General features: G+C 39.1%; 1 protein-coding gene across 2 annotated transcripts in view; it reads right to left on the reverse strand.

Moving 5' to 3' along the window:
- LOC133400627 (phosphatidylethanolamine-binding protein 4) overlaps positions 1-23,372 on the reverse strand; it is a 96,608-nt gene that overhangs the window by 38,413 nt on the left and 34,823 nt on the right. For both annotated transcript variants that reach the window (XM_061673469.1, XM_061673470.1), the window contains exon 4: positions 20,654-20,752. In XM_061673469.1, the coding sequence (XP_061529453.1) occupies positions 20,654-20,752 (99 nt within the window). The remainder of the gene's footprint in view (positions 1-20,653; positions 20,753-23,372) is intronic.

The following is a 23,372-nucleotide window of genomic DNA, read 5'->3' on the forward strand; positions in this document are numbered from 1 at the left end:
CCCAAATAAGGCACGGCAGTTTTAACTAACACCTCCTATCTTGTCACACTAACGGGACTTTAGGTTGGCTGACTCCTGACTTTGATTAGCTCTTGAAAAAGTCATTAGCCTTGGGGTTCACATAGGTTTTCTACTCTGCACTGTGAATGTTTACATGGCTTGTCTAATATAAACATGAACGCACAATTGTTTGTGTGGTATTAGTTTAAGCAACTGTATATAGACATTCTTTTAATAGTTAGACGAGGAATACTTTGAAAGTGTTCTTGCGAACCAAAATGAGATTCGCTGGAAAAGGTACATGAGACCAGTAGAGAGGTGGTGGGCACAGGACCAAGTATGAATTAATATATAGCTAATCTTCACATTCAAAGAACCTGACAGAGGCAGAATGTACTATCACAAAGGCAAACTTTCTCCATGAATTTAATGGAATTACAAGTTCAACTTTTGAAAGGCCAAAGAAACAGCAGTGAATTATACACTATACAACACAAATGTTGATGTATTAAGCCAAGTCTATCCTCTATTAATGCTTGGTTAAATACACTGCTATACACTGCTACAGTTTTAGAAATTGCTACAATTGACTGGCAACCATTCCAAGGAGTAACTCCCAGCTTTTGCCCAAAGTCAGCAGGGCTTCGGTCACCCGCGATCCTAATTATAAAAAATTGATTTTGTTCAAAGGGTGAGTACAGTGGTGCTTTGAGAAAGAAGTTTAATTTGTTCCGTGACCACGCTCATCACTAAAAATTATCAAATCTTCTCCAATCATCGTTCCCCATTGAAATGCCTTTAATCTGTTCCAGCCTACCCCAAAATAAAAAATGTTTTGTGTTTCCCCCCCCAAAAAACGGGAAAGAGCACTCTACACTATAAATAACGCACTTTATATAAAACAAATAATTAAATAGAATGTAAAGAATAAAACAATTAGTTGTGGCTCTGCCTTGGCCAACGAGAAGTATAATACAGTAATGCAGAAAAACAAAGAAGACTTTCACTCAGCTACTGTAACTGACTCAGTAATCTGTAGTAATATTAGTTGTTTGCAGAGGATAAAAATTCACAGTGGGGCAAACAAGTATGTAGTCAGCCACCAATTGTGCAAGTTCTCCCACTTAAAAAGATGAGAGAGGCCTGTAATTGTAATCATAGGTATACCTCACCTATGAGCGACAAAATGAGAGGGAAAAAAATAAAAAATAAAAATCCAGAAAATCACATTGTCTGATTTTTAAATAATTTATTAGCATATTATGGTGGAAAATAAGTATTTATTTATGGCTCTCACAGACCTGTAACTTCTTCTTAAAGCGGCTCCTCTGTCCTCCACTCATTACCTGTATTAATGGCACCTGTTTTAACTCATCAGTGTAAAAGACACCTCTCCACAACCTCAAACAGTCACACTCCAAACCCCCACTATGGCCAAGACCAAAGAGCTGTCAAAGGACACCAGAAACAAAATTGTAGACCTGCACCAGGCTGGGAAGACTGAATCTGCAATAGGTAAGCAGCTTGGTGTGACGAAATCAACTGTGGGAGCAATTATTAGAAAATGGAAGACATACAAGACCAGTGATAATCTCCCTCGATCTGGGGCTCCATGCAAGAGCTCATCCCGTGGGGTCAAAATTATAAAAAGAACGATGATCAAAAATCCCAGAACCACACGGGGGAATCTAGTGAATGACCTGCAAACTAAAGTAACAAAGGCTACCATCAGCAACACACTATGCCGCCAGGGACTCAAATCCTGCAGAGCCAGATTTTTACCCCTGCTTAAACCAGTACATGGCCAGGCCCGTCTGAAGTTTGCTAGCGAACATTTGGATGATCCAGAAAAGGATTGGGGGAATGTCATATGGTTAGATGAAACTAAAAAAGAACTTTTTGGTAAAAGCTCAAGTTGTTGTGTTTGGAGGAGAAAGAATGCTGAGTTGCATCCAAAGAACACCATACCTACTGTGAAGCATGGGGGTGGAAACATGCTTTGGGGCTGTTATTCTGCAAAGGGACGACTGATCCGTGTAAAGGAAAGAATGAATGGGGCCATATATCATAAGATTTTGAGTGAAAACCTCCTTCCATCAGCAAGGGCATTGAAGATGAAACGTGGCTGGGTCTTTCAGCATGACAATGATCCCAAACACACTATTTGAGCAACGAAGGAGTGGTTTTGTAAGAAGCATTTCAAGGTCCTGGAGTGGCCTAGCCAGTCTCCAGATCTCAACCCCATAGAAAATCTTTGGAGAGAGTTGAAAGTCTGTGTTGCCCAGCGATAGCCCCAAAACATCAATGCTCTAGAGGAGATCTGCATGGAGGAATGCGCCCAAATACCAGCAACAGTGTGTGAAAACCTTGTGAAGACGTTTGCCCTCTGCCATTGCCAACAAAGGGTATATAACAAAGTATTGAGATGAACTTTTGTGATTGACCAAATACTTATTTTCCATCATAATTTACAAATAAATTCTTTAAAAATCAGACTGTGATTTTCTGAATTATTTTTTTTCTCATTTTGCCTCTCATAGGTGAGGTATACTCTACCTATGATGAACATTACAGGCCTCTCATCTTTTTAAGTGGGAGAACTTGCACAATTGGCAGCTGACTAAATACTTTTTTAGTGTCTGTCTACATGTGTTGCTGCACAGTGTGTGTTCAAATACCCACTCCTTAAAGCAGGGGCATCAAGCTCAAATTCACGGTGGGCCAAAATAAAAAATTGGGACAACGTCGTGAGTCAAACTCAATATTTAATGTAAAATCACTGCAATGTGCATGTTTCCCTTTTCTGCAGAAATGTAGCATTAAATTTATCATGACAAAAAACGTAAAAACACTGAATCTGGAATAAACAAACTTTAATATAATAAAAATAAATCTTTTATTTGCGATAAAAGATATTTGTATTTGTTTGTTGATTTGTATTTAAATAGATAACATCAATTCTTCTGTCTCTCCATCTTCTATTTATCTATATCCAACTACCTTTCTTTTTTATATAAATCTTTTTTCAAAGGTCAACAACAAAACAACCCCAAAAAAATAATGTCTTTCAATAATAATCCAAACTTCAAACGATTAACAGTCCCCCTGGAGTTGATAAAGGGCATTAAATAAAACATTAATTCAATTATGTTATATTCTTTGTTACAGCCACATTGCTCCGCACATGACAAACGGGTATGTCTTTTACTTTTGTCAAAAGACAATCTGCCTCCCACCTGTCTTGGAAGTTAACTGTTTTCTATCTTTTGTTTGGCCATTTTTGGAAAGGGGAAGTGTAAATTTGCTCGAGGAGATTGGTAGCACAGTTGCTAACGACCGCAACAGAAAGGGAAGGGACGCTCGCCGGTCTAGACTGATGGGCCAACACACTAGCAAAGCATTCTGGGATTTGTAATATTAGTGGCGCATGTGCTATATACTGGCGGGGCAGCTCTAATACACATTTAATATGGTCTTGCGGGACAAATATAATTACATCGTGGGCCAAATTTTGACCCTGGGCCTGACGTTGACATATATGCCTTAAAGCATAACACTGTCAAATAGATGCTATTCATTCGCCTGTCTATGACATTCCCCATTATGTGTTGCATCAAACTAGCTGAGTTAAGTAATGTGGTTGTTTCGTTTTTTGTCACGTGTAATTTGTTTTGTTTAGTTTGACAGGAAACTTTAATTGCGAGTGTCATTCAATAGCTTGACGCGTCTATTTTGAAGATTTGTTCATAAAATTTTCAAAATGCCAAACTGGTGCTTATTGTGAGGTAAGCTGACGCTGAGTTCACTGTCCCCTTACAGAGCTCAGATCTCAAATTTTTGCTCGCAAGTCAAAACAAAAAAATTCAGCGCCCGAACAATGGCACGTATTTCGAAACACTCGCAAGTCGAGTCACTCATATCTCAAGACACCACTGTATTCTTAGTTTATTCCCATTTTATTTTACACTGGCTAGCTTTACAATTGTATGACAGTTCAAAATGTGTATATGTTGCTTGCACAAGTCACTTTAAACAGCTTCAACCAAAGAAAAATGCATTTCAGGTGATGTTGTTACAACGGAACCTACTTGTATTGTGTCGAGTACGAGTTCTGTCAAGATGTCTTGCTGCAATAGTGTTATAGAAAGTGCAAAAATGGAAGACTGTCCTAACCTTGCATACCTGTCTTGGCCCAATTCTGTCTGATAGCCATTTTTTCCAACCCAACCTGCCCTCTCCTTCTCCCAGGGATACTATGGGTGCTGCTCTGCCTGCCTGGCCTGTGTGCATAATGTTTGCCAGAGAAGCTCCGCAATCCCTCTTAACCTTTGGCCTTGGCTTATTGTTACCTGTGAGCAGCACTATGGAAAACATGTAGTGAGAATGCTGTACAGACCTGCAAGCTGTTTGTGTACTATAACTATGGATGAGGGCATGGGAGGAGGGAAGGAAGAGAAAGAGAGAGCTATTTAATCCCCCCCCCCCCCCCCCCCCCCAAAGGAACTCCCCTCTCAACCCATATCGTGAACTCGCAGGCAAATCACGATGCTGGAAGGCACACCACACACGCACACAGTGCTGTCTTTTTAATTTTGTCAGCTGAAAGAAATCTATACAGTGCGTCGGAATACGACTGTGCCACTGAGCTAAGTGAACTATACATCACCCTGGAATGTAAACAGGTTTCTTCTAGCAAGTGTAGCATAAAAATACCACATTGCAACAAACCTCTTGGCGATGATAATGGTCAATAGCATAGATCAGAGGTCTTAGAAGATGCATGGTTGTTAGTCCAACAGCATCTCAAAAAATTGAGCAAATCCACACACAAAAAAAACTGCAACCGTACACTAATTATTCATATATACTGTACATGTACTGCAGAACTGTATAATCCCCATCATTAAACCATAAGCAGTTTCCACCAATGAATAGATGGTGTTATATTGATCACAAAAGTAGTCACAATGAATTGTACATTAAAATCAGACTGATAAGACTGTAGTAGAGAACCATTTATAATCGTGAAAAAAAATCTGTGTATACATATTTCCTCAAATAGTGGCTGTCACTAGACACCCTACCCCATTGAGTCACTGGGTGTGCCATTCAGAAGTTGAATAAACACCTATGTCAAAGATATGTTTCCTTTTTCCCATTAGGAAAGAAAAAAAGAGAAAAAACTGGAACTACCTCATACCGTTCATATAATAGAAATTTGGAGTACTTCCAATTCATCATTAATACTATAGAATTTTATATTTTGTAATTGTCTTATTTGACTGCATTCTATACATTATTATACAATATAAGACATTTTCCTGAACTGGACCCTTAAAACATTTATATTTAGAACCCTGCTTTATGCCATATTTGAATGGTGTTTTTCCACTGGTTATTTGTGTTTTATTTATTTTTAACGCATTTAGTTGTTTTCATATATAAAATGTGTTTAACAATAAATGGACAAAATGTCAGCGAAAACTGCGATTAATTTCATGTAATCTTAAGGAAAAACACTATATCAGGATAAATACTGTATTATCGGGATACAGAATTTTGTCGATATTGTCATCATATCATTTAATAATGACATCAATATCTATCACTTGTATTACTTCATTCCTTCACCAATGAAAATCGACAAGACAATCAATGAGGAATCAAATCGATAAGCAGTATCGATAACGGAATCAGAATCGCAAAATTCTTATTAATTCCCATCCCTAATTCTTTCTAATTGACTTTACTGTATTATATTTGTTGTTATACATACATATGCTGTCAAAGATGACTTTTGAAATACGAGTTAGGAGTTGGACAGGCCGCTATATCTGCCAACTTTTGCATTCATAGCTGTCACAGTTAATTATAATGCCAAAATACAGAAAAATACATTGGCTGTGGGAAGTCCTTTGTCAAGTCTTTGTTTTTTGTGTACAATTATTAACTGGCAAGCATGCTATATACTTAAATAAGGGCTATTTTAGGAGAGCATAATTATTAGTGAGTTGTTTTTAACAGCATGCCTCACTCCCCTTCACCGTACTCTGAGAGACACCACTAAGTGGAAGCCACGGCCTCGGCGACCCCCCACTAATTCTGACATTTGTGCTTATATACGCCCCAAAACCCCCCACCCCCCCCCACCCCCCATGCATGCTCCCCCCCCATCGATGTCAATCAAATAAAAAAGTGACGGGTTACAAGGGAAAAGATAAGCAGAGACTGACAAACATGTACCCCACCTTAAATCACCAAATCTTATTTGGGGGCCAGTGCCAGAGATACTGCTTTTGACTCGAGGAGGGTGGGTGGGGTGGGGAGTTTGGTGGCGTGGGGGGGTTGGGCTACGAACGACAAAGACAACAGCTTGTGAGGGGGAACATTGTCTGTGGCTGCTGCGACTGGAAATCTTTTCAGGAAAAAAAAAACAGGATTTGATGCACAATGGTCGTGGGTGTAAAGAAAGGGGGCTCATATTAAGAGACGTATCTTTATGTGTGCTGAACGACCGGCATTTAACTGCATTTGCATGGAGCAGGTCCAATCTGCTCTTTCCTCTCTCCCTTTCTCACTCTCTAAAAATATATACAGTATATCTAGTGTGACAGAAGCGTTCCAAGAGGGCTTTCAAGGTTGTCCTTGCTTTCTTGGAGTCAAATGGATATAACCAAGATGGTAAGCATAGACATTTTAGGTGGCAACACATTGACACACAATAGTCCTTCCTTAGACAAATACCAGCCACAATTTCAGAATGTGTATATTATTGGGAGCTGTGTGTAATATTCTGGTTGTTTCAGCTGGTTGCATGAGAGTCAAACATATTAGGAACAGCTCTCAGTATGATGAAGTACAGTTCTACGCAAACACAATAATAAACGTGTTGTTAAATGAATATCTCTCTGAGATTGTCAGTCAAAACTGATCATTATTATAGTTGTAAAGGGAGAGCACCAGTTGTCTGAAAAATTCCAGGACTGACATAACAACAGATATATTTCAAACCCTAACTTTCGCTTTCAATGTGGGCTAGACGATCAACCAGCGCGACAATGCGCCTGCCCACAATGCCGTGAGCATTCGGCAGTTCCTGGCCGAGAAGAATATCGGCGTGCTGGAGCAACTACATGGCCGGCATCAAGGTGGCCGTGAAGATGAAGCTGTGGAGGATCTCGGAAGAATTGTTCCAGGAGTGCTTGAAGGGGTGGGAGAGGAGGGTGGGAGAGAACGTTACTTACTTACTGATTACTTTGAAGGGGAAAACAAGTACATTGGAACCTCGGTTTTTGTGATTAATCTGTTACAGAAAGTCTGACAAAAACCGAATTGTACGTACAAAATCCAAAGCAATGTTTCCCATAAGAATTTCTTTTTTCCAGACACCCAAAAATATTCACAAAAAATACATTTTAAACATTTCTTTACATCCAAAATAGTGTGAAATAAATAAGGGACTAAATATGGTAAATAGACTGCACTTATCTACATTATACTATCTGCGCTTTATCTACACCATCAAACATTTAACATTACTTTTACTTTTAATGAAGACTTAATGGCATCTACAGTGAGGATGGGCGAAAGGGCCGACATTTTCTGAGGTGAGGTCTTGAATTCTATCGTACTTATTACCTTCTTTATAAAATGGCACTTGGAACTTCCTGTCATATTGTGCAAAAAGGGTTCAACAGAAGGCAAGGTGTATTCCACAATTCAAATATTTAACAACTCAAAGCAATACATCTCCCTGTCTGCTCCACAACACTCGGACAAGTTGGGGCAACATCAGCGTAGCATCCTGTCAAAGCTCAGGCCTTCAAAATAAAAACATGCCAGGATATAACCATACTTTATTTGACCCTGTGGTGCCTTATTAAGCAGTCACACTCAAACTATTTTGCGGTTTGTTCATTGATTAAGACTGTTAAATAAGCCACCATGTAGCCCAAGAAAGTGTGGTGAAACTGTCTAATTATACACAATAAAGAAGGGATTACTATATATCTTTTGTGACAGCAGTCCTGGAACTTTACAGACACACCTTGTATTTGATACAGCTCTTGTATTAGATCTCAGACATTATATTGTGCATAAAGTTGTGGCTGGTCAGTGTATGTCAAAAATTGTTTATATCTCAATTGCATTTTTTAAATCATGGATAATATACAAAACTACACAGAGTATTTGCTTTTGACAGACAAGTGCTCACCTTTCATATAGAGAAACCTCCTCAATAATTTAAAAAGAGCAACCCAAACAGCGAAGTTAGAGAGATAGCAAGAGGGTTCAACAGCTATGATATTTGTGTGTGCGTGCACATGCCTGCCTGTGTGTGCGCACAGAGGATGGAGCCAACAATTGAGCGGAGGATTCTTATGTAATTCTCCTTTTCGGTGGCACAGACCAGTGAGAGCGTCGGCCCACACTGGAGAGGAAAGTGTTTGGTATTAAGCTGCAAGTGTAAGAGGCGCTTGGTGTGTGTTGAAAAGGGGCCGCAACAAGTTCTAGGTGGGGCAGAGAATATGCAATTTTAATTCCTGTTGTAAGACAATCTACCCCATTATGCATACAATGCAAAAGATCTGGTTAGTGTAAAATGTCTTATCTAATCTGTGAGGAAATGTATTTAAGGTTAGAGAAGGATGCATTTTCTATTCTAGCAGAATTAACATTTCAATATTTCAGTTAAGTGGTGATTTATTGTTATTTTTACACTGGTAATAGAAGAATGCCCCCCCTCCACATGCAGTTCAGCTGTAGTGTCCTCATCAGGCAATGGAAGGCTGAGTGAGAGAATAATGAACTTCATGTACTGTTGAAGCACCTATGAGATTTATTTTGGCTGCAGCTGACAATAGGATGAGCGTGATGAGCAGATGTTAAGCATCTCCAGCTGGGCTTCCATGTTAAGGATTATTGTTGTTAATATTTCTCAGGGGAGGTGCATTGGAACCTTTACATTTGAACGTCCCAGAGGTCATACGATTTGGAAACAGACCAAAATGTTTGTGTGTGGGGGGGGGGGGGGGGGGGGGGGGGGGCGTCATGATGTCACATGAGACTTCAGCAAATAACTCCATCAATGTGTTTTGCTTTTTTGCGTGTAATGACCACCATGGAACACGAAATGGAGCTCACAGAGCCTCGTGAACTGCGGACTCTGAGGTTACGTCCCAGTGGCTAATGCTAACCCAAGCTAACGTGTCTGCAGTAGGCAGGAGCGAGTCGGCAGTTCCGGCTCTCACACAGTCACATGCATACACAGAACCCTCGTCCGTCACGCCACACTTAAAGGCATTTTTTAACTTGTTGGGAGACAGGAAGTCATTGGCTTTTTGTGTACTGGCCTTTCAGACACCATATGAGCGCTGTCGCATATTTTAATTGTATTTTTTTTTGTAGAACCAGTACTAAAGAAAAACTGGCACCATGCTATTTTCAACCTAAAAATACTTTGATCCGGGACTGGCATCAGAACTTGGTGCAACACTAGTCTGAGTGAACAATAAGACATTAATAGTAAGGCAACCGCCCATTTTAGACGTAACAGGATCCACTTTACCCCACAGCTATGCAATGTGAGTTGGCAAAATTACTTATGTTAACTTTTATAAGGTTGAATGAATTTCCTTAATAACATTCTTTTATTGTTCCATAACTCTGGTGTAACTTCTCTGAAAGCAGCAAGCCATTGTTTGTCTTATCCATGTGGGCTACGACAGCTGGCTGGGTAGCTGGTGGGAATGTCCTGATTAAGGAAATTGACTGAATCTGACTGAAGGACCTTCCTAATAATCTGGCTTTTCGAGTTTCATCTTCAGAGAGAGAGACAGTTTGGGGGATTGCAAGAAGCATCGGCACAGCCGGCCATCTCCCCCTCTCTCTGCTTTCTCCCTCTGTCTCTTTTTCTTTCTATCATGTAAATAGTTATTTGTATTTAAATAAATCATAAAGACAAGATTGCCTCCTTAATTCTAAAAAAGAGGAATTTCCAACACATATGTAAATTAGCTACATTGTCAATGTCAGAAAAAGCCTACGAGAACATCTGAATTTTATTTTGGGTTAATCAGAGGAACTTGTAATGGTGGTATTTGTGTGCTGACTCCCATTAACAGGATTTTGAATTCTGAAGACAGTTACATCCCAAGTTATAAGAGGATGTGAAACCACAATCTCTTGTCTATTTTTATTAAGCCTCTCAAAAAGATTTCATTTTTTTCAATTGAGTTGTACAGGTTATAGCATGACATTTTTTAAAAATGATTTATCTTGGTTGAATTTTTTTTAAGAGTACAACAACTTACTATTTAAACAGAGGTGTGCAGACCTTATATCTGTATTTTTTATGTTATTTAAAACACACGTGACTACAATACAACATAAAGCACATGCACCTTAAAACAAGTGTGACAACAAGTGAAGCTTAGATTGAAGTTGCTCCTGCTATGTAGGTTGCACTGCCGTGTTACAAAGTTTATGGAAGCACACACATGCAAACAGTACACACTGGTTATGAGCATGTTTGGCAACTTTGGAGGACAAAAAAAACTTTAAAAAAAGAAAAGTATTCAATTCCTTTGCGCCCACCCTCTTGTCATAATATATGAATGTCCCGTAAGGTTATTTGTTTGCTGGGAAATGAAGTGCTCAACTGGATTAAAAACACACTGCATATGTTTGGAAATCTGTTTCCCTGGGCGTACGAGTAGCATGAAGCGGCAGCTTGCGTCTGCTCGCAGAGAGAGGGCAGACACTCTCATCATTAGCTGGGCTACAATGTGCTTAGCTACCTGCACCAATCTGCACAGCCAGGCACCACTCTGACGCCACAGATGTTCCCAGCGCCAGGTGCAAAGTAGCGAGAGGGGAGGCGGGGACGGCAATGAAAAATGGAAATATCCAGCAGAATACACAATAAGAGTTTAATTATGAATAATACCAATGGCTCTTTGTTCTCACCATGAAGTTGCTTTTGGCTACCATATGGGGACTGCTGTCTGTCACAAATAAACTCAGAAATAATTACAAGGTAAAGAACAATGCCGTTATTTATGTTCATTTGTAACTCAGTATAAAATAAAAAGTATTGTAGAACAATAGATTAACAATTCAAAGATCTCACACTTTGACTGGGTTTCATGTGTCCACAAAAGAAGATTGAAACTGAGAGAAGCGTCACTGCTTAGTATTCTTTGTGAAGAATGGTAACCATCCATCCATCCATCCATTTTCCGAACTTCTTATCCTCAGTACTGTCGCGGGCGTGCTGGAGCCTATCCCAGCTATCTTTGGGTGAGAGGCAGGGTACACCCTGAACTGGTCACCAGCCAAGTGCAGAGAATGGTAACCCTTTGTTTTAATTTTAGCCATTTCTTTTAGCAAACAAACAAACATCCATTTTCTATAGCGCCTGTCCTTATAAATTGGCGCCTATCCCAGCTGACAATGTGACCAATCACAGGGCACATACAGACTAACAAGGATTCACACTCACATTCACACTGATGGATAACTTTGGAATGTGGATGGAAGCTGTAGTAACTGGAAAAAGCACATGGAGAACATGCTAACTCCACAGAGGTCCTGAGCCGAGAATCAAACCCAGGACCTCTCAATTCTGAGGCAGATGTGATAACTCCTAGTTCACAGTGCTGCCAGCAAACAAACAGATAATTTTTCACATTGAAACGTTCCAATTTTTTGGGGGATTAGTTTCTCCATACATTATTATTTTTGAACGGATTAATGGTATTCTTATTCATTTCAATGGGGAAAGATGATTGTGAATTGAGACATCAAATATACAGTGGCTGAAATAAGTATTTATACGTCACCATTTTTCTCACTAAATATATTTCCAAAGGTGCTATTGACAAGAAATTTTCACTAGATGTTGGGAACAACCCAAGTCATCCATACATACAAAGAAAGTAGAACAAATAAACTCAGAAATTAAGTTGTGTGTAATAATGTGAAATGACACAGGGAAAAAGTATTGAACACATGAAGAAAGGGAGGTGCAAAAAGGCATGGAAAGCCAAGCCAATACCTAAAATCTATCAATAGTTTTGCTGAACAACATTTGGACAAGCCAGTTAAATATTGGAAGAATATAGTCCGGTCTGATGAGACCAAAATGTAACTGTTTGGATGCCACAAAACACACCATGTTTGGAGGAGAAATGGCACTGCTCATCACCCTAAAAACACCATACCAACAGTAAAGTTCGGAGGTGGGACCATGATGGTGTGGGGCTGCTTTTCAGAAAATGTTACTGGTAAACTTCACATTATTGAAGGAAGGATGAATGGCCAAATCTACCAAGACATTCTTGACAAAAATCTGCTGCGATCTACTAGGTTGATGAAAATTAAACGAGGGTGGACATTTCAGCAGAATACTGATCCAAAACATACTGCCAAGGAAACTCTCAATTGGTTGCAAAGCTGTTAAAATTGCCCAGCCAATCACCTGACTTGAATCCAAATGAAAATCTATGGAAAGAACTGAAACTCAAGGTCCATAAAAGTAGCCCATGGAACCTTCAAGATTGAATGGACCAAAATCACACCAGAGCCATGGATATGACTAGTTTCTCCATACAGGAGGCGGCTTGAACCTATCATTGCAAACAAAGACTTTTGTACAAAGTATTAAATAAATACCATCTGGCGTGTTCAATACTTTTTCCCTGTGTCATTTCACATTATTACACATAATTTCTGATCTTATTTGTTCTATTTTCTTTGTATATATGGATTACTTTGGTTGTTGCCAACATCTCCCGGTCACCGGCTCTTCTGACTCCTTCCCTCAGGTAGGCGCTAACGATCAATGCAAACTAGATCTAGCAGACATTCCAACAGCTTCTTCCCTCTTGCAATCAACTCCTTAAACAGCTAACTTACAATTCCATTGCAACATGCTGCCAATTTCTTTTGTCTGAATTTTTTGTCACATTTCTGTGGGGCCAATTATATACTACTCGTGCACTCACTGTAGTAGTCTCGCCACGCTGCACTATTTGCATATCTGTTGTTGACCAATACTGGCCACTCATGCCAGAGTAGCATCTTCCCCATTTGCACACTGACTAAGGAGTATCTGCAACATTTGCACAATCAACATTGTCCCAAATTATCGCGCTACTAGTCACTTTAAACTGCATACACTACTTGAAGTCTCGGCGCCCTTTGCACAATGGTCATTGCACCGGACTATTGCGAGATTAGTCATTCGAACGGCTCTAAGTGGTAGAGGACTCTGCATCTTTTTGCACAATTGTGCAAAAAACAATAAAATAAATAAATTGTACCGGCATTACCAGGTTATCTGGTACCAACCCTTTATTGCTCAGTGACTGTTTTTCTCAATGTCTTTATGTCTCAAACGTGTTCTGTCAATTGACTGTCTGTTGTCGTACTAGAGCGGCTCCAACTACCGGAGACAAATTCCTTGTGTGGTTTTTTTTGGACATACTTGTCAAATAAAGATGAATTTTCTTGTAAATACATTTAACAGTCAGAAATACTGTTTGCATCTCTTTCAAAGCACAACATGCAAAAATCTCAAATATAAAAAAAAAACCTAACAACAAGTAAATGAAATTATTGTCTCCCCCTCCCAAATAAAAATATCCTTGTATTTAAAAATAGATTTTTCAACCTAATCGTGGACCGTGAGGTCTCATTTTGTACAAAAAGTGAAAAATCGCTTATTTAGTTGATTTGGCATAAGGTACAGCCAAAGTATAATTTCGAGTACTGGTACATTATTATTATTATTTGTATTCATTCAAATTTGGCACGCTTTAAGACATTTTTGGATCGCTTTAGTGGGTTTATGACTCTATACCTATGCGTCAAATACTTGTGTAAGTACAATTTTTACGCATCATATAGCAGAGGATTACTGTATCTGTAATTCCAAGATGATAAATTGCAGGGACACATTGTTCCAGGGCTAGGACTCAGTGTTTCCTCACATGTGCGTCCTGGGACTCACATAGTGTGTAAAATAATCTCTGCCAATAGTCAGTTTCAGCGCCCAAAAAAACACCAATTTTTTTTGGTAATGTGTTTTTTTTTTTTTTTTAACAATAAATACAGCACTCTACAATATTGTACTTCATTAAAACATACAGTAATTTTTTTTTCATTTTTCACAGGGGATAATAAATACTGTGCTGTAAAACAGTATATATATATATATATATATATATATATATATAGACTATGACTGCTGGCTTGCTATCGTCTGCCATGATGTGTTGGATCAACTTTATCCCATTTATTTTGCCGCGTCCCCCTCCTGCAATGGCTCGTTTCCGGCTTTGGTTGGCGCTTGGGCTTAACTATCTGACGCCTAATTCCACAGAGATCATAGACTCGGTGGAAGGCTGTAGACTACATCACTGTCCCCATTGTGGCCACCAAGGCCAAGGCCAAATGCGCACGTGCAGAAACAATGCACAGTTAATCAAAATGGCGTCGGCCATAAACAAAGACTAAATATCGTGAAATAATTTTCATTTTTTTAAAGTATATGCGGCATGGCAACAGTTCCAGCTCTTGTCAGAGTAAAATAGCATGTTTTTTCATTTGTTTTTTTTGCGGCAGACTCGAATGACAATTGGACTCACCACCGATTTGTGAGCAGCCTTAGTATTTGCCAAACTGCTACTGGTTGTACAGTTCACTGCCACCATCTAGGCCTCACAACTCAAGACAAAAATAAATAAATGAATGAATGAATGAACTAGCCAAGCGACAATTCGTATCCCAAAGTACTGGTAAGCCAGGTCACTTGTAAGTAAGTCTAAGTAACACTGCACAGTGGATAATTTGTCTTTATACTTGTAGTACATGAATGTTAAAATTGCCTGTACAGTTTTCATGATGACGACACTTGATTAACAAATTATTTTTGCATTATGGAAAATGGAAAAAAATGTTTAGAAATTAGAACAACTTTGAAATCATCCAGCATCACTGAATGGATTGAATTAAACTGAAGAGGTTCCAGGATACAAGTTGTACAAGCAGTTAAATCTATTTGGTTTTAGTTCACATTGCAAAACAGTGAATAAAATAGCATAAATAAGTTACACGCCTAATAGTTTGCATTTTAAGGACATCTAGAGGTGTGGAGCAGATGATCTCCGCAGGCCTCAGAATTCACAAACACCAAGCCAGCTGGTCTGAGACAATCACAATACTTCACTGTTTGCCTGACCAGCAACAGAACACAGGCTCTGTCGCTCCCTCGGGAGCCGATACAAGAGAGCTGCATGTTAAAGCATGCATATCCCTCATGCACCATATTAATGAGCACAGCATGCTTCGGCTTAAAACTGTCCAACTGTCTTCAATTAGCCAGAAAGAGAAAGTGTTACAGCCTCATAGAAGTAAATTTAAATGTGTGTATGTGTGTGTGTGTGTGTGTGTGTGTGTGGACGCACTAATGATTTTTCAAGGAATTATTTTATCCTAAAAAAATTAACACGGGAAAAAAAAGCCCACATAAATCTAGTAATTATCGTAATGTTAACTTCAAATCCATGAAAACCTCAGGCTCTACATCCTTCTTAAAGAGGATTTGACAGCGATAATGAACACCTAAGAGCATGAAAGAGCATTAAGTGAACCACAGTTCATGTTGCATCAGTTTTGACTCACAAGCCACTGAAATGATCATGAGAGTTTTTTTAACAAGAACAAGTAAAAGCTAGTGTTGTGCACATAAGCTACATCTATTCTGAAACTAATGATTTACTTGTTAGAGCAATTATCGCTGTGAGACATGCTGGAACATCTGCATTGATTTAGAGTCTGGGAGGCCAGCAAGAGGAGGGAGAGGCTCACAATCTGGATTTTGACTTAAAGAGACCAAGACAATATGCTGATGCTTATTTTGGTAATTGACCGTAAATTGATGTAAAACTGTGTATCCCCCATTCCAAATGGCATTTTACTTAGTATACACTCAAACGTTTAGACTCACTTATTCTAGTTAGTGAGAAAGTGTGACCAAGCCTTTTCAGTGGCACGGTGTGTCTGTGTGTGTATTGAAAGTCATATACAAACTCTGCAAGCAGATATAGTGAAATTTACAGTATAAGGTTAAAGGTTGGACGAAGAAAGATTTCCAGAAAATACACCTCTTAAGTCCCACAAAACATGACATGTCGGCATATCGCTTGAGACATCAACATTTAACTCTATGTGTTTTGCTTTTACTTTGGCTATTTTGCAAGGCTTATTACAAAAGAAAGCACAGCCTTAACAAGGGGTGTTAAGCATGAAGTATACTATACTAAAGTTAGGAGAAGCAAGCAGTAAGACTCCTGAGTCCAGCCACTTTTTATCCTATTTTTTAATTGTTTGTAAGTTATACTATACACTTGGCTGGCCATTAAGAATGTTAGAAAGTGAGAGCACTACGCTGTCTACACTAAAAATTTAAAATTGCTTATGATCTCAATCTTAACAGCTCTAAAGATATATAAAAGTGTTTAATTTGGTCTACATTTTGGTATCTATAGTTGTCCACAGATTTTTACACTTGTACGAATGTTCGTACTTACAGTTGCGGCTGAGCGATATGGTTTTAAAATAAAATATTTCTTCACAGGGCGGCACGGTGATCGACTGGTTAGCACGTCCGCCTCACACTTTTAAGGACCTGGGTTCAACTCTGGCCTGGCCTGCATGGAGTTTGCATGTTCTCCGCATGCCTGGGTTGGTTTTCTCCGGGTTACCAGCCAATCGCAGGGCACATATAAACCTACAACCAGTCACACTGACATTCATACCTACGGACAATTTAGAGTTTCAATCAACCTATCATGCAAGTTTTTGGGATGTGGGAAGAAACCGGAGTACCCGGAGAAAACCCACGCAAGCCGGGGAGAACATGCAAACTCCACACAGGGGAGGCCGGATTTGAACCCGGGTCCTCAGAACTGTGAGGCGGATGTGCTAACCAGTCGTGCCGCCTGGATGGATTTCAGGATTGGGATTTTTTTCCCTGGATTTAGAAAAAATTGTTTTCGATCTTTCCACCTTTGCTGATAGAAAAAGCAAACGACAATTACATTGTTAAAAACAAGTCTTTGTGTGATTTGCTTTATTTCTCATGATACCAAGCAAGATTTGAAGCAGTTTCTTTCCAGAAGGTTTTTTCCAAGCAATTGCACCAACTTCCACAGAAATAAGAGTCGCAACATGACAAGATTTTCCAAAACTGACAGTCTATCAAAAATGCTTAAGTCCGGTTGGAATGGCCACTTCAACCTGAGTACAACACACCAAGAATTTAGAAAAATCAGATGATGGGTTCCGGAAAAATAAAATGTTTGTGCAAGAAAAAAAAATGCCTTTTTGGGGCCAAAATGTTTTTGTGGGATATCAACCATAGAAAATGTGGTCCAAAAACACCAAATTAGTGTAGAACAGTATAACATCATTATTTCTCAACATTTCTCCTTGACCCTTTCGTTTCAACTGCTCCTCGGAAGCTCTTCTCCGATTGGCTGAGAAATTTCAGTTAAAAATATCCACCAATAAGCTCATACAGGCCAAACTTATGAGTGGTTCTCAAAATTGACGTGTCCAAAATTTTTGTGGTTTGGAAACTCATACCTCAGGTCAAAAGTTATCAACCGTTGATAAATTACTGTTATCAATGGACAGCATGTCTTTTGCAATGTGCAGCGTGATTAACTCTGTAATTGCCTTCCACCTTGGCTCCTTTCTCATCATATAAAACACAGCTTACAAATTATCCCGCTCATGTGTGTTTTTTGAAAATTAGTCACTCGTGGAGTCGGAGAAGTTGCTGAATATGATGACAAAGTCACTAATTTGGCAACACTGACTCTGCATTTGTAAACTAGCGCCACTCTGTAAGCAGCCATGTTGTTAATATCAAGGAGTGCACATCAGCAGGGACGTGTTTTGAACAATGAAAGCCCCTATTTTTTTTCCCCCTTTTTAAATTTAAAATTACCATGACAAATGAAATACAATTAATTGATAAGATCGACTGAAATTCAGCTGTATTCAAATATTGCTAGCAGTTTGAAAACTGCATATTTCCATTTAAACAGTGTCGTGGAACAGACTGGCTTCGACATTACAGGTTCCACTGTATATTCTTTAAATTAATCAAAATCATGCTGTTACTTCCATGGACTCTGACTTTTAGTCAAATTCATCTTTGCATTGGGCTCTGAAATGCAAACTTCTGTGAAAGCTCAACGAGAAATTTACTGCTGGATGAAAGGGGTTTTTCAAGTCTGGCACCCGGCAAAGAAATACTCAACATTCTCTAATAAGTGAAAAGATAGCTTTTAACTGTACTGCAGCTGAACTCAAGGTGAGCAGTAAGTAAGACACAGGTAAACCCAGTGTCCTTCTTCTGCAACCTCTGCCATTAATGAGGCCTGTTGTTTAGTCTAGCCTGACCTCAATTCATACCAGGCTGAATCAAGAAAATCTTTACCCTTCATAACTATAGGTATGGATAAAGAATACTGATTAATTATGGTAGCATCTACAAACTACTGTAAGCAAACATGACTTTGCATTCATAAATGAATAGAGACTATAGGTAACAAAGGAGTGTGGCAGAAGCAGCTCCTATCAGTGGATGAGCGACAGAAACTGTCCAAAGTTTAATTTTATATTTAGATTAGAAAAAAAAAAAGATAACTGCAAAGTTAAGGGGGGTTGGGCATATATATTTTTTTTAAAAAAAAGATATATTTTAACCGATTACAGTGCATTCATTGTCATACTACATAATCTTGACATAATACTGTATGTCGGTCTTTGCCTGATTTAAGAGATCTGTCAGTGTGACATGAAATGAAATCCAGTGCACACTTTGGGAGGGGGGGGGGGAGACAAAGTTGAGGTTGTGTGATGTCACAGAGTCACACTAGTCAATTAAACACCTCCCACTATGGGTTGGCATCACTCAAAAGGCTCATTAACCCTCCTGACCAAACAGCGGTCACAATGAGAAAAGCATGCCGTCAAACTGGCCAAGCCCCTCATGGGCAGCACAGGTCAACACCCACACAAGTGACATGGAAGTGAATTGCTAGAAAGACTGCACTATGCTAGTCTCTCTGGGCACTTAGTTTAGTTGCAGATGGTTAAGCTAATAGTGAAGGTGATGCTTATTTTCCTTTTAGAAGACATATTTTTTTCATAAATGAGCCAAGGTTATTATTCAGAGATTTAAAATAAAGCACAAGCGTGGCTCTGTAAATCATATAAGCACACTATTGAAGCTGAATCAAAACAAATACATATTCCAGATGCATTACATTTGGATCGTTGAATCAATGATGCATATATTTAGCGTAGCGCGACGCCGTCTGAAGCGAATTGGGAGCAGCAGAAGCGTCTTTGTGCGTCTGCTTTTCAGACCACTAGTCTTAATCTATGGAGTTGATCTCCCGTTTCTCCTGGGATTAAAACAACAACAAACAAAAAAACTCTACAAATATTTGAGGCAATCAGCAACTCAACATGCATTTGGAATTTGAAGACACAAAAATGAATGTATAAAAAGGAGCGAAATAGGAAGAGGAAAAGGGGGATCGGAGCGGTGCCCATTTTGGGGGTGTAAAATATGGAGACGTGTGGATCATCGGGGGAGCAGCTCTGCCTGGGGGAACAGATGAAGGGAGGACACTGTGCCAAGATGTCTCCACTAGAGGGGGGGAGTTGAGGTAGCGGATGAGCTCTATGGGAGAACGAGTGTGCGCCTCACATTCTGCTTTCCTCAATCGCAGTCTCACACGCCCGCATTGACACGTCTCAGGCTGTGTGTAGCAGAGGGAAATTGCTGCTGACAGGCCCTTGCAAACTTCACAGCCATTTAGAAAGACTTACTCCCACACTTTTGTCACAGGCGTTTATTGCGACAGATATGCAATACCAAAAATCTACATTTTCAACCTCGCATTCCCTTTTCACCAAGTTGGGCCTCAAGACCATTCATAATTTACGGCCCCAGCACGTATGTGATAAAAACACATGAGGTTAAAAGTAGGAATGTCTCGATCATAATTTTTTTGCACCCGAGTCTAGGTCTGAATCACTTGCTTTTGAGTATCTGGGTCATTTTCATATAATTTGATTAATAAGGGTACAGCCATGGCCCACTGAATTTCCTTCTGAAAAAATCTATTAAATTCTACTTATTCGAGTATTTTAATTACTGGCAGTCGTTATCGATCACAAGGTCTTAATTGTTTCCAAGAAAATAAATATCATAAATAATAATATAAGTCATATTTTCCAGATTTTTAATGCCAAACTATATTGACCAGTAGGTGTCCGAAATGAATTTTCATGTTTCCTGAAGAAGGTGCAGCTTGAATAAACGGCAAGCATTTTTCAGCTTTTTCAGACTACCGCACCAACCAGGAACTTAACATTTTGTAATAAGCTATGGCTGTTCTATTTGGCAATATATTTGTACCTCAACATTATTTTGTTGCTTTATGACCTTTAAAAATAAAGAAAATGAAACAATCCGATCTTTTTCACCAAATACCGATCAGCTGAAAATTATCATCATTATAGTCATCGGATTGGGACAACTCTAGTTAAAAGTGAGCAATACCTGCACATTGGTGACGAGCCAGTGCCTCCAGTAAGCGAATGTCGGATTAGAGCGACTTGGAGCATCAGGATCAACCATCACCAGAATGTACATCTTTCCCTGCAAACACAACAAGAGCCCCACATTATTATTTTACTTAATGACGAGAGTGCTTCATTACAGTAAACTGCAATATCAAAATGGCCAAAATGTAAGGCCATTGAGTCACTCCTACGTTGTGTTTACATTTGTCACATTGGTTTGGTTAAAACGAACTCTGGTGCCATAGCTGTGATAGTGTTTTTGGTTTTAAGTGTGAACACGGTCATCTAAACCCTGGTATGTGAGACCGTTTTAACTGGTGGTCTCTGTCTGCTCTGTTGCAGCTCGCTTCACTTCACTTCACTTCAAACACACGGATTGGCATTAAAATGACAGCAAAAAGTAGAGGGGAATCACACGTAGACCATATTTCCGCAAATAGTACCGGTGGTGGAAATAGTGGTGTTTATTTACTCAACAGCAGATGGCACAGACGTCAATAAGACGGCGGTCTTTATTGTGAAAGTACAGTTAACAAATTATAAAATGGAGAAATGCAGACAAACACCAAGCAACGCGGCTGACTGAACTGAAGCATACAACGTTGTGGAGGTATCATGTCAGAGTATACCAGAACATTATCACCACGTAACGTACGATCCACCTTAAATACTGTACAGGCATCTCATTTACAACATGAAATAAGGCTCCACACTTTAATCAGGGGTGTCCAAACTTTTTTTTCCTCTGAGGGCTGCAAACACACACACACACACACAAAATAATAATAAAAAATAAAAGAATAAAAGAATGCATGGGCCAAATTAGATTTTTTAATTTAACTTTAATTTATTAAATGCTAAAACGAATCCATCAAGAAATTATACTGTATATTGTTTATATATGATAGTTGTTTTGAAGAACTCTTACATCACAGCTGTCTGTTAAAGGTTATAGGGCAAATATTTTAATTGGGATTTTTGGGGATTTTGGGGTGGCCCACAGCCCTGTATCCCACTAGAATAGATCCATCCCCTGCACTGAGCAGTAGCCGAATCCCACACAGAAAAAAAAGCCTACAAATTGCTTTTTTTTTTCTGTGTCTAAGCTGACAATTTCCAAAGCAGTTTCTTGAGGATCATGTGATATGTTCACAAATCAGAATCAGAATTATCTTTATTTGCCAAGTAAATTGGACCTTGACGTGGAGCAGAAAGTGGAGGGAACCATTTTTGCTTCTGAAACTTATCTTAATTCCCTAGGGGGCTATGAAGAGAAATTTTGTTACGATTTTAGTTGTAAATAGATTCTGTGTCTTTCCATATCTAGAAAAGCTATTTATGAAACCAATTTATTATTATTAGTACGAGTACTTGGAGTAGTTGTCAGGGGCGTCAGACCCATGGTGGATGTGGGTCGCAACTCCCTCATTTTTTTCAACACCCACACTTTTCACACTGTTGCCCTCTGCTTTTTTTCCTTAAATACAGTGCCGTGAAAAAGTATTGGCCCACTTCTCAAAGTCTTATATTTTTGCATAGTTTCCCCACTTTAATGTTTAAGATCATCAAACAAATTTAGATAGACAAATATAACCCAAGTGAACTTAAACTGCTGTTTTAAATGGTGATTTCATGTATTAAAGCAAGAAAAACTTAAAACTTACCTAGCTCTGTGTGAAAAAGTAATGGCCCCCCTAAACCTAATAACTGGTTAGGCTATCCTCAGCAGCAACAACTGAAATCAAGTTTTTTATAACTGGCAATGAGTCTTTCACATTTCTGCGGAGATTTTTTTGGGCCCACACTTCCTTGCGGAATTGTTTGAATTCAGCAAAAATGGAGGGTTTTCGAGCATGACCGGCCTTTTGAAGGTCATTTCAATCGGATTCAAGTCTGGACTTTGACGAGGCCACTCCAAAACCTTTTTTTTTTTTCTTCTTCTTCTTTTTTTAAGTCATTCAGAAGTTGACTTGCTGGTGTGTTTCGGATTGTTATCCTGCTGCAGAACCCAAGTGCACTTCAGTTTGAGGTCACAAACTGATGGCTGAAAATTCAGGATTTTCTGTTAAAGAGCAGAATTCATCAATCACGGCAAGTTGTCCAGGTCCTGAAGGAACAAGGCAGCCCAAGATCATCACACTACCACCACTATGGTTGACTGTTGCCAAGATGTTCTTTTTCTGAAATGCTGTGCTACATTTACGCCAGATGTAACAAGACGCACACCTTCCAAAAAGCTCAACTTTTATCTTGTCAGTCCAGATAAGATTCTCCCAAAAGTCTTGGGAATCATTCAGATGTTTTTTGTTGTTTGTTTTGTTTTGCAAAAGTAAGACGAGCCTTTATGTTCTTTTTGGTCAGCAGTGGTTTTCGCCTTGGAACTCTGCCATGGATGCCTTACGATCGCGGCTTCAGCCTTAGGTTTCATCCTATAGCTACTTCTTTCTTGTGATGCTCACATATTGTAATTGTAAATTGCACTGTGTGTCCATGTGTAATGTTGCTGATGTAAATGTGTATATTTGTTTTTAATATTAAGGGCATTGGGACGCTTTGGTGTGCTTTTGCACTGTAACAAAAACAACTAGAAACTAGTATACTGTATATTCTATCTTATAACAGTGGACTGTACAAAGTTGTACAGAATCCAATGATGCTTTTGACTGATGTTCTAATTTCAATGCAAATTTATGTTT

The sequence above is a fragment of the Phycodurus eques genome, chromosome 3, assembly GCF_024500275.1.
Source record: "Phycodurus eques isolate BA_2022a chromosome 3, UOR_Pequ_1.1, whole genome shotgun sequence".
Classification (NCBI taxonomy): Eukaryota; Metazoa; Chordata; class Actinopteri; order Syngnathiformes; family Syngnathidae; genus Phycodurus; species Phycodurus eques.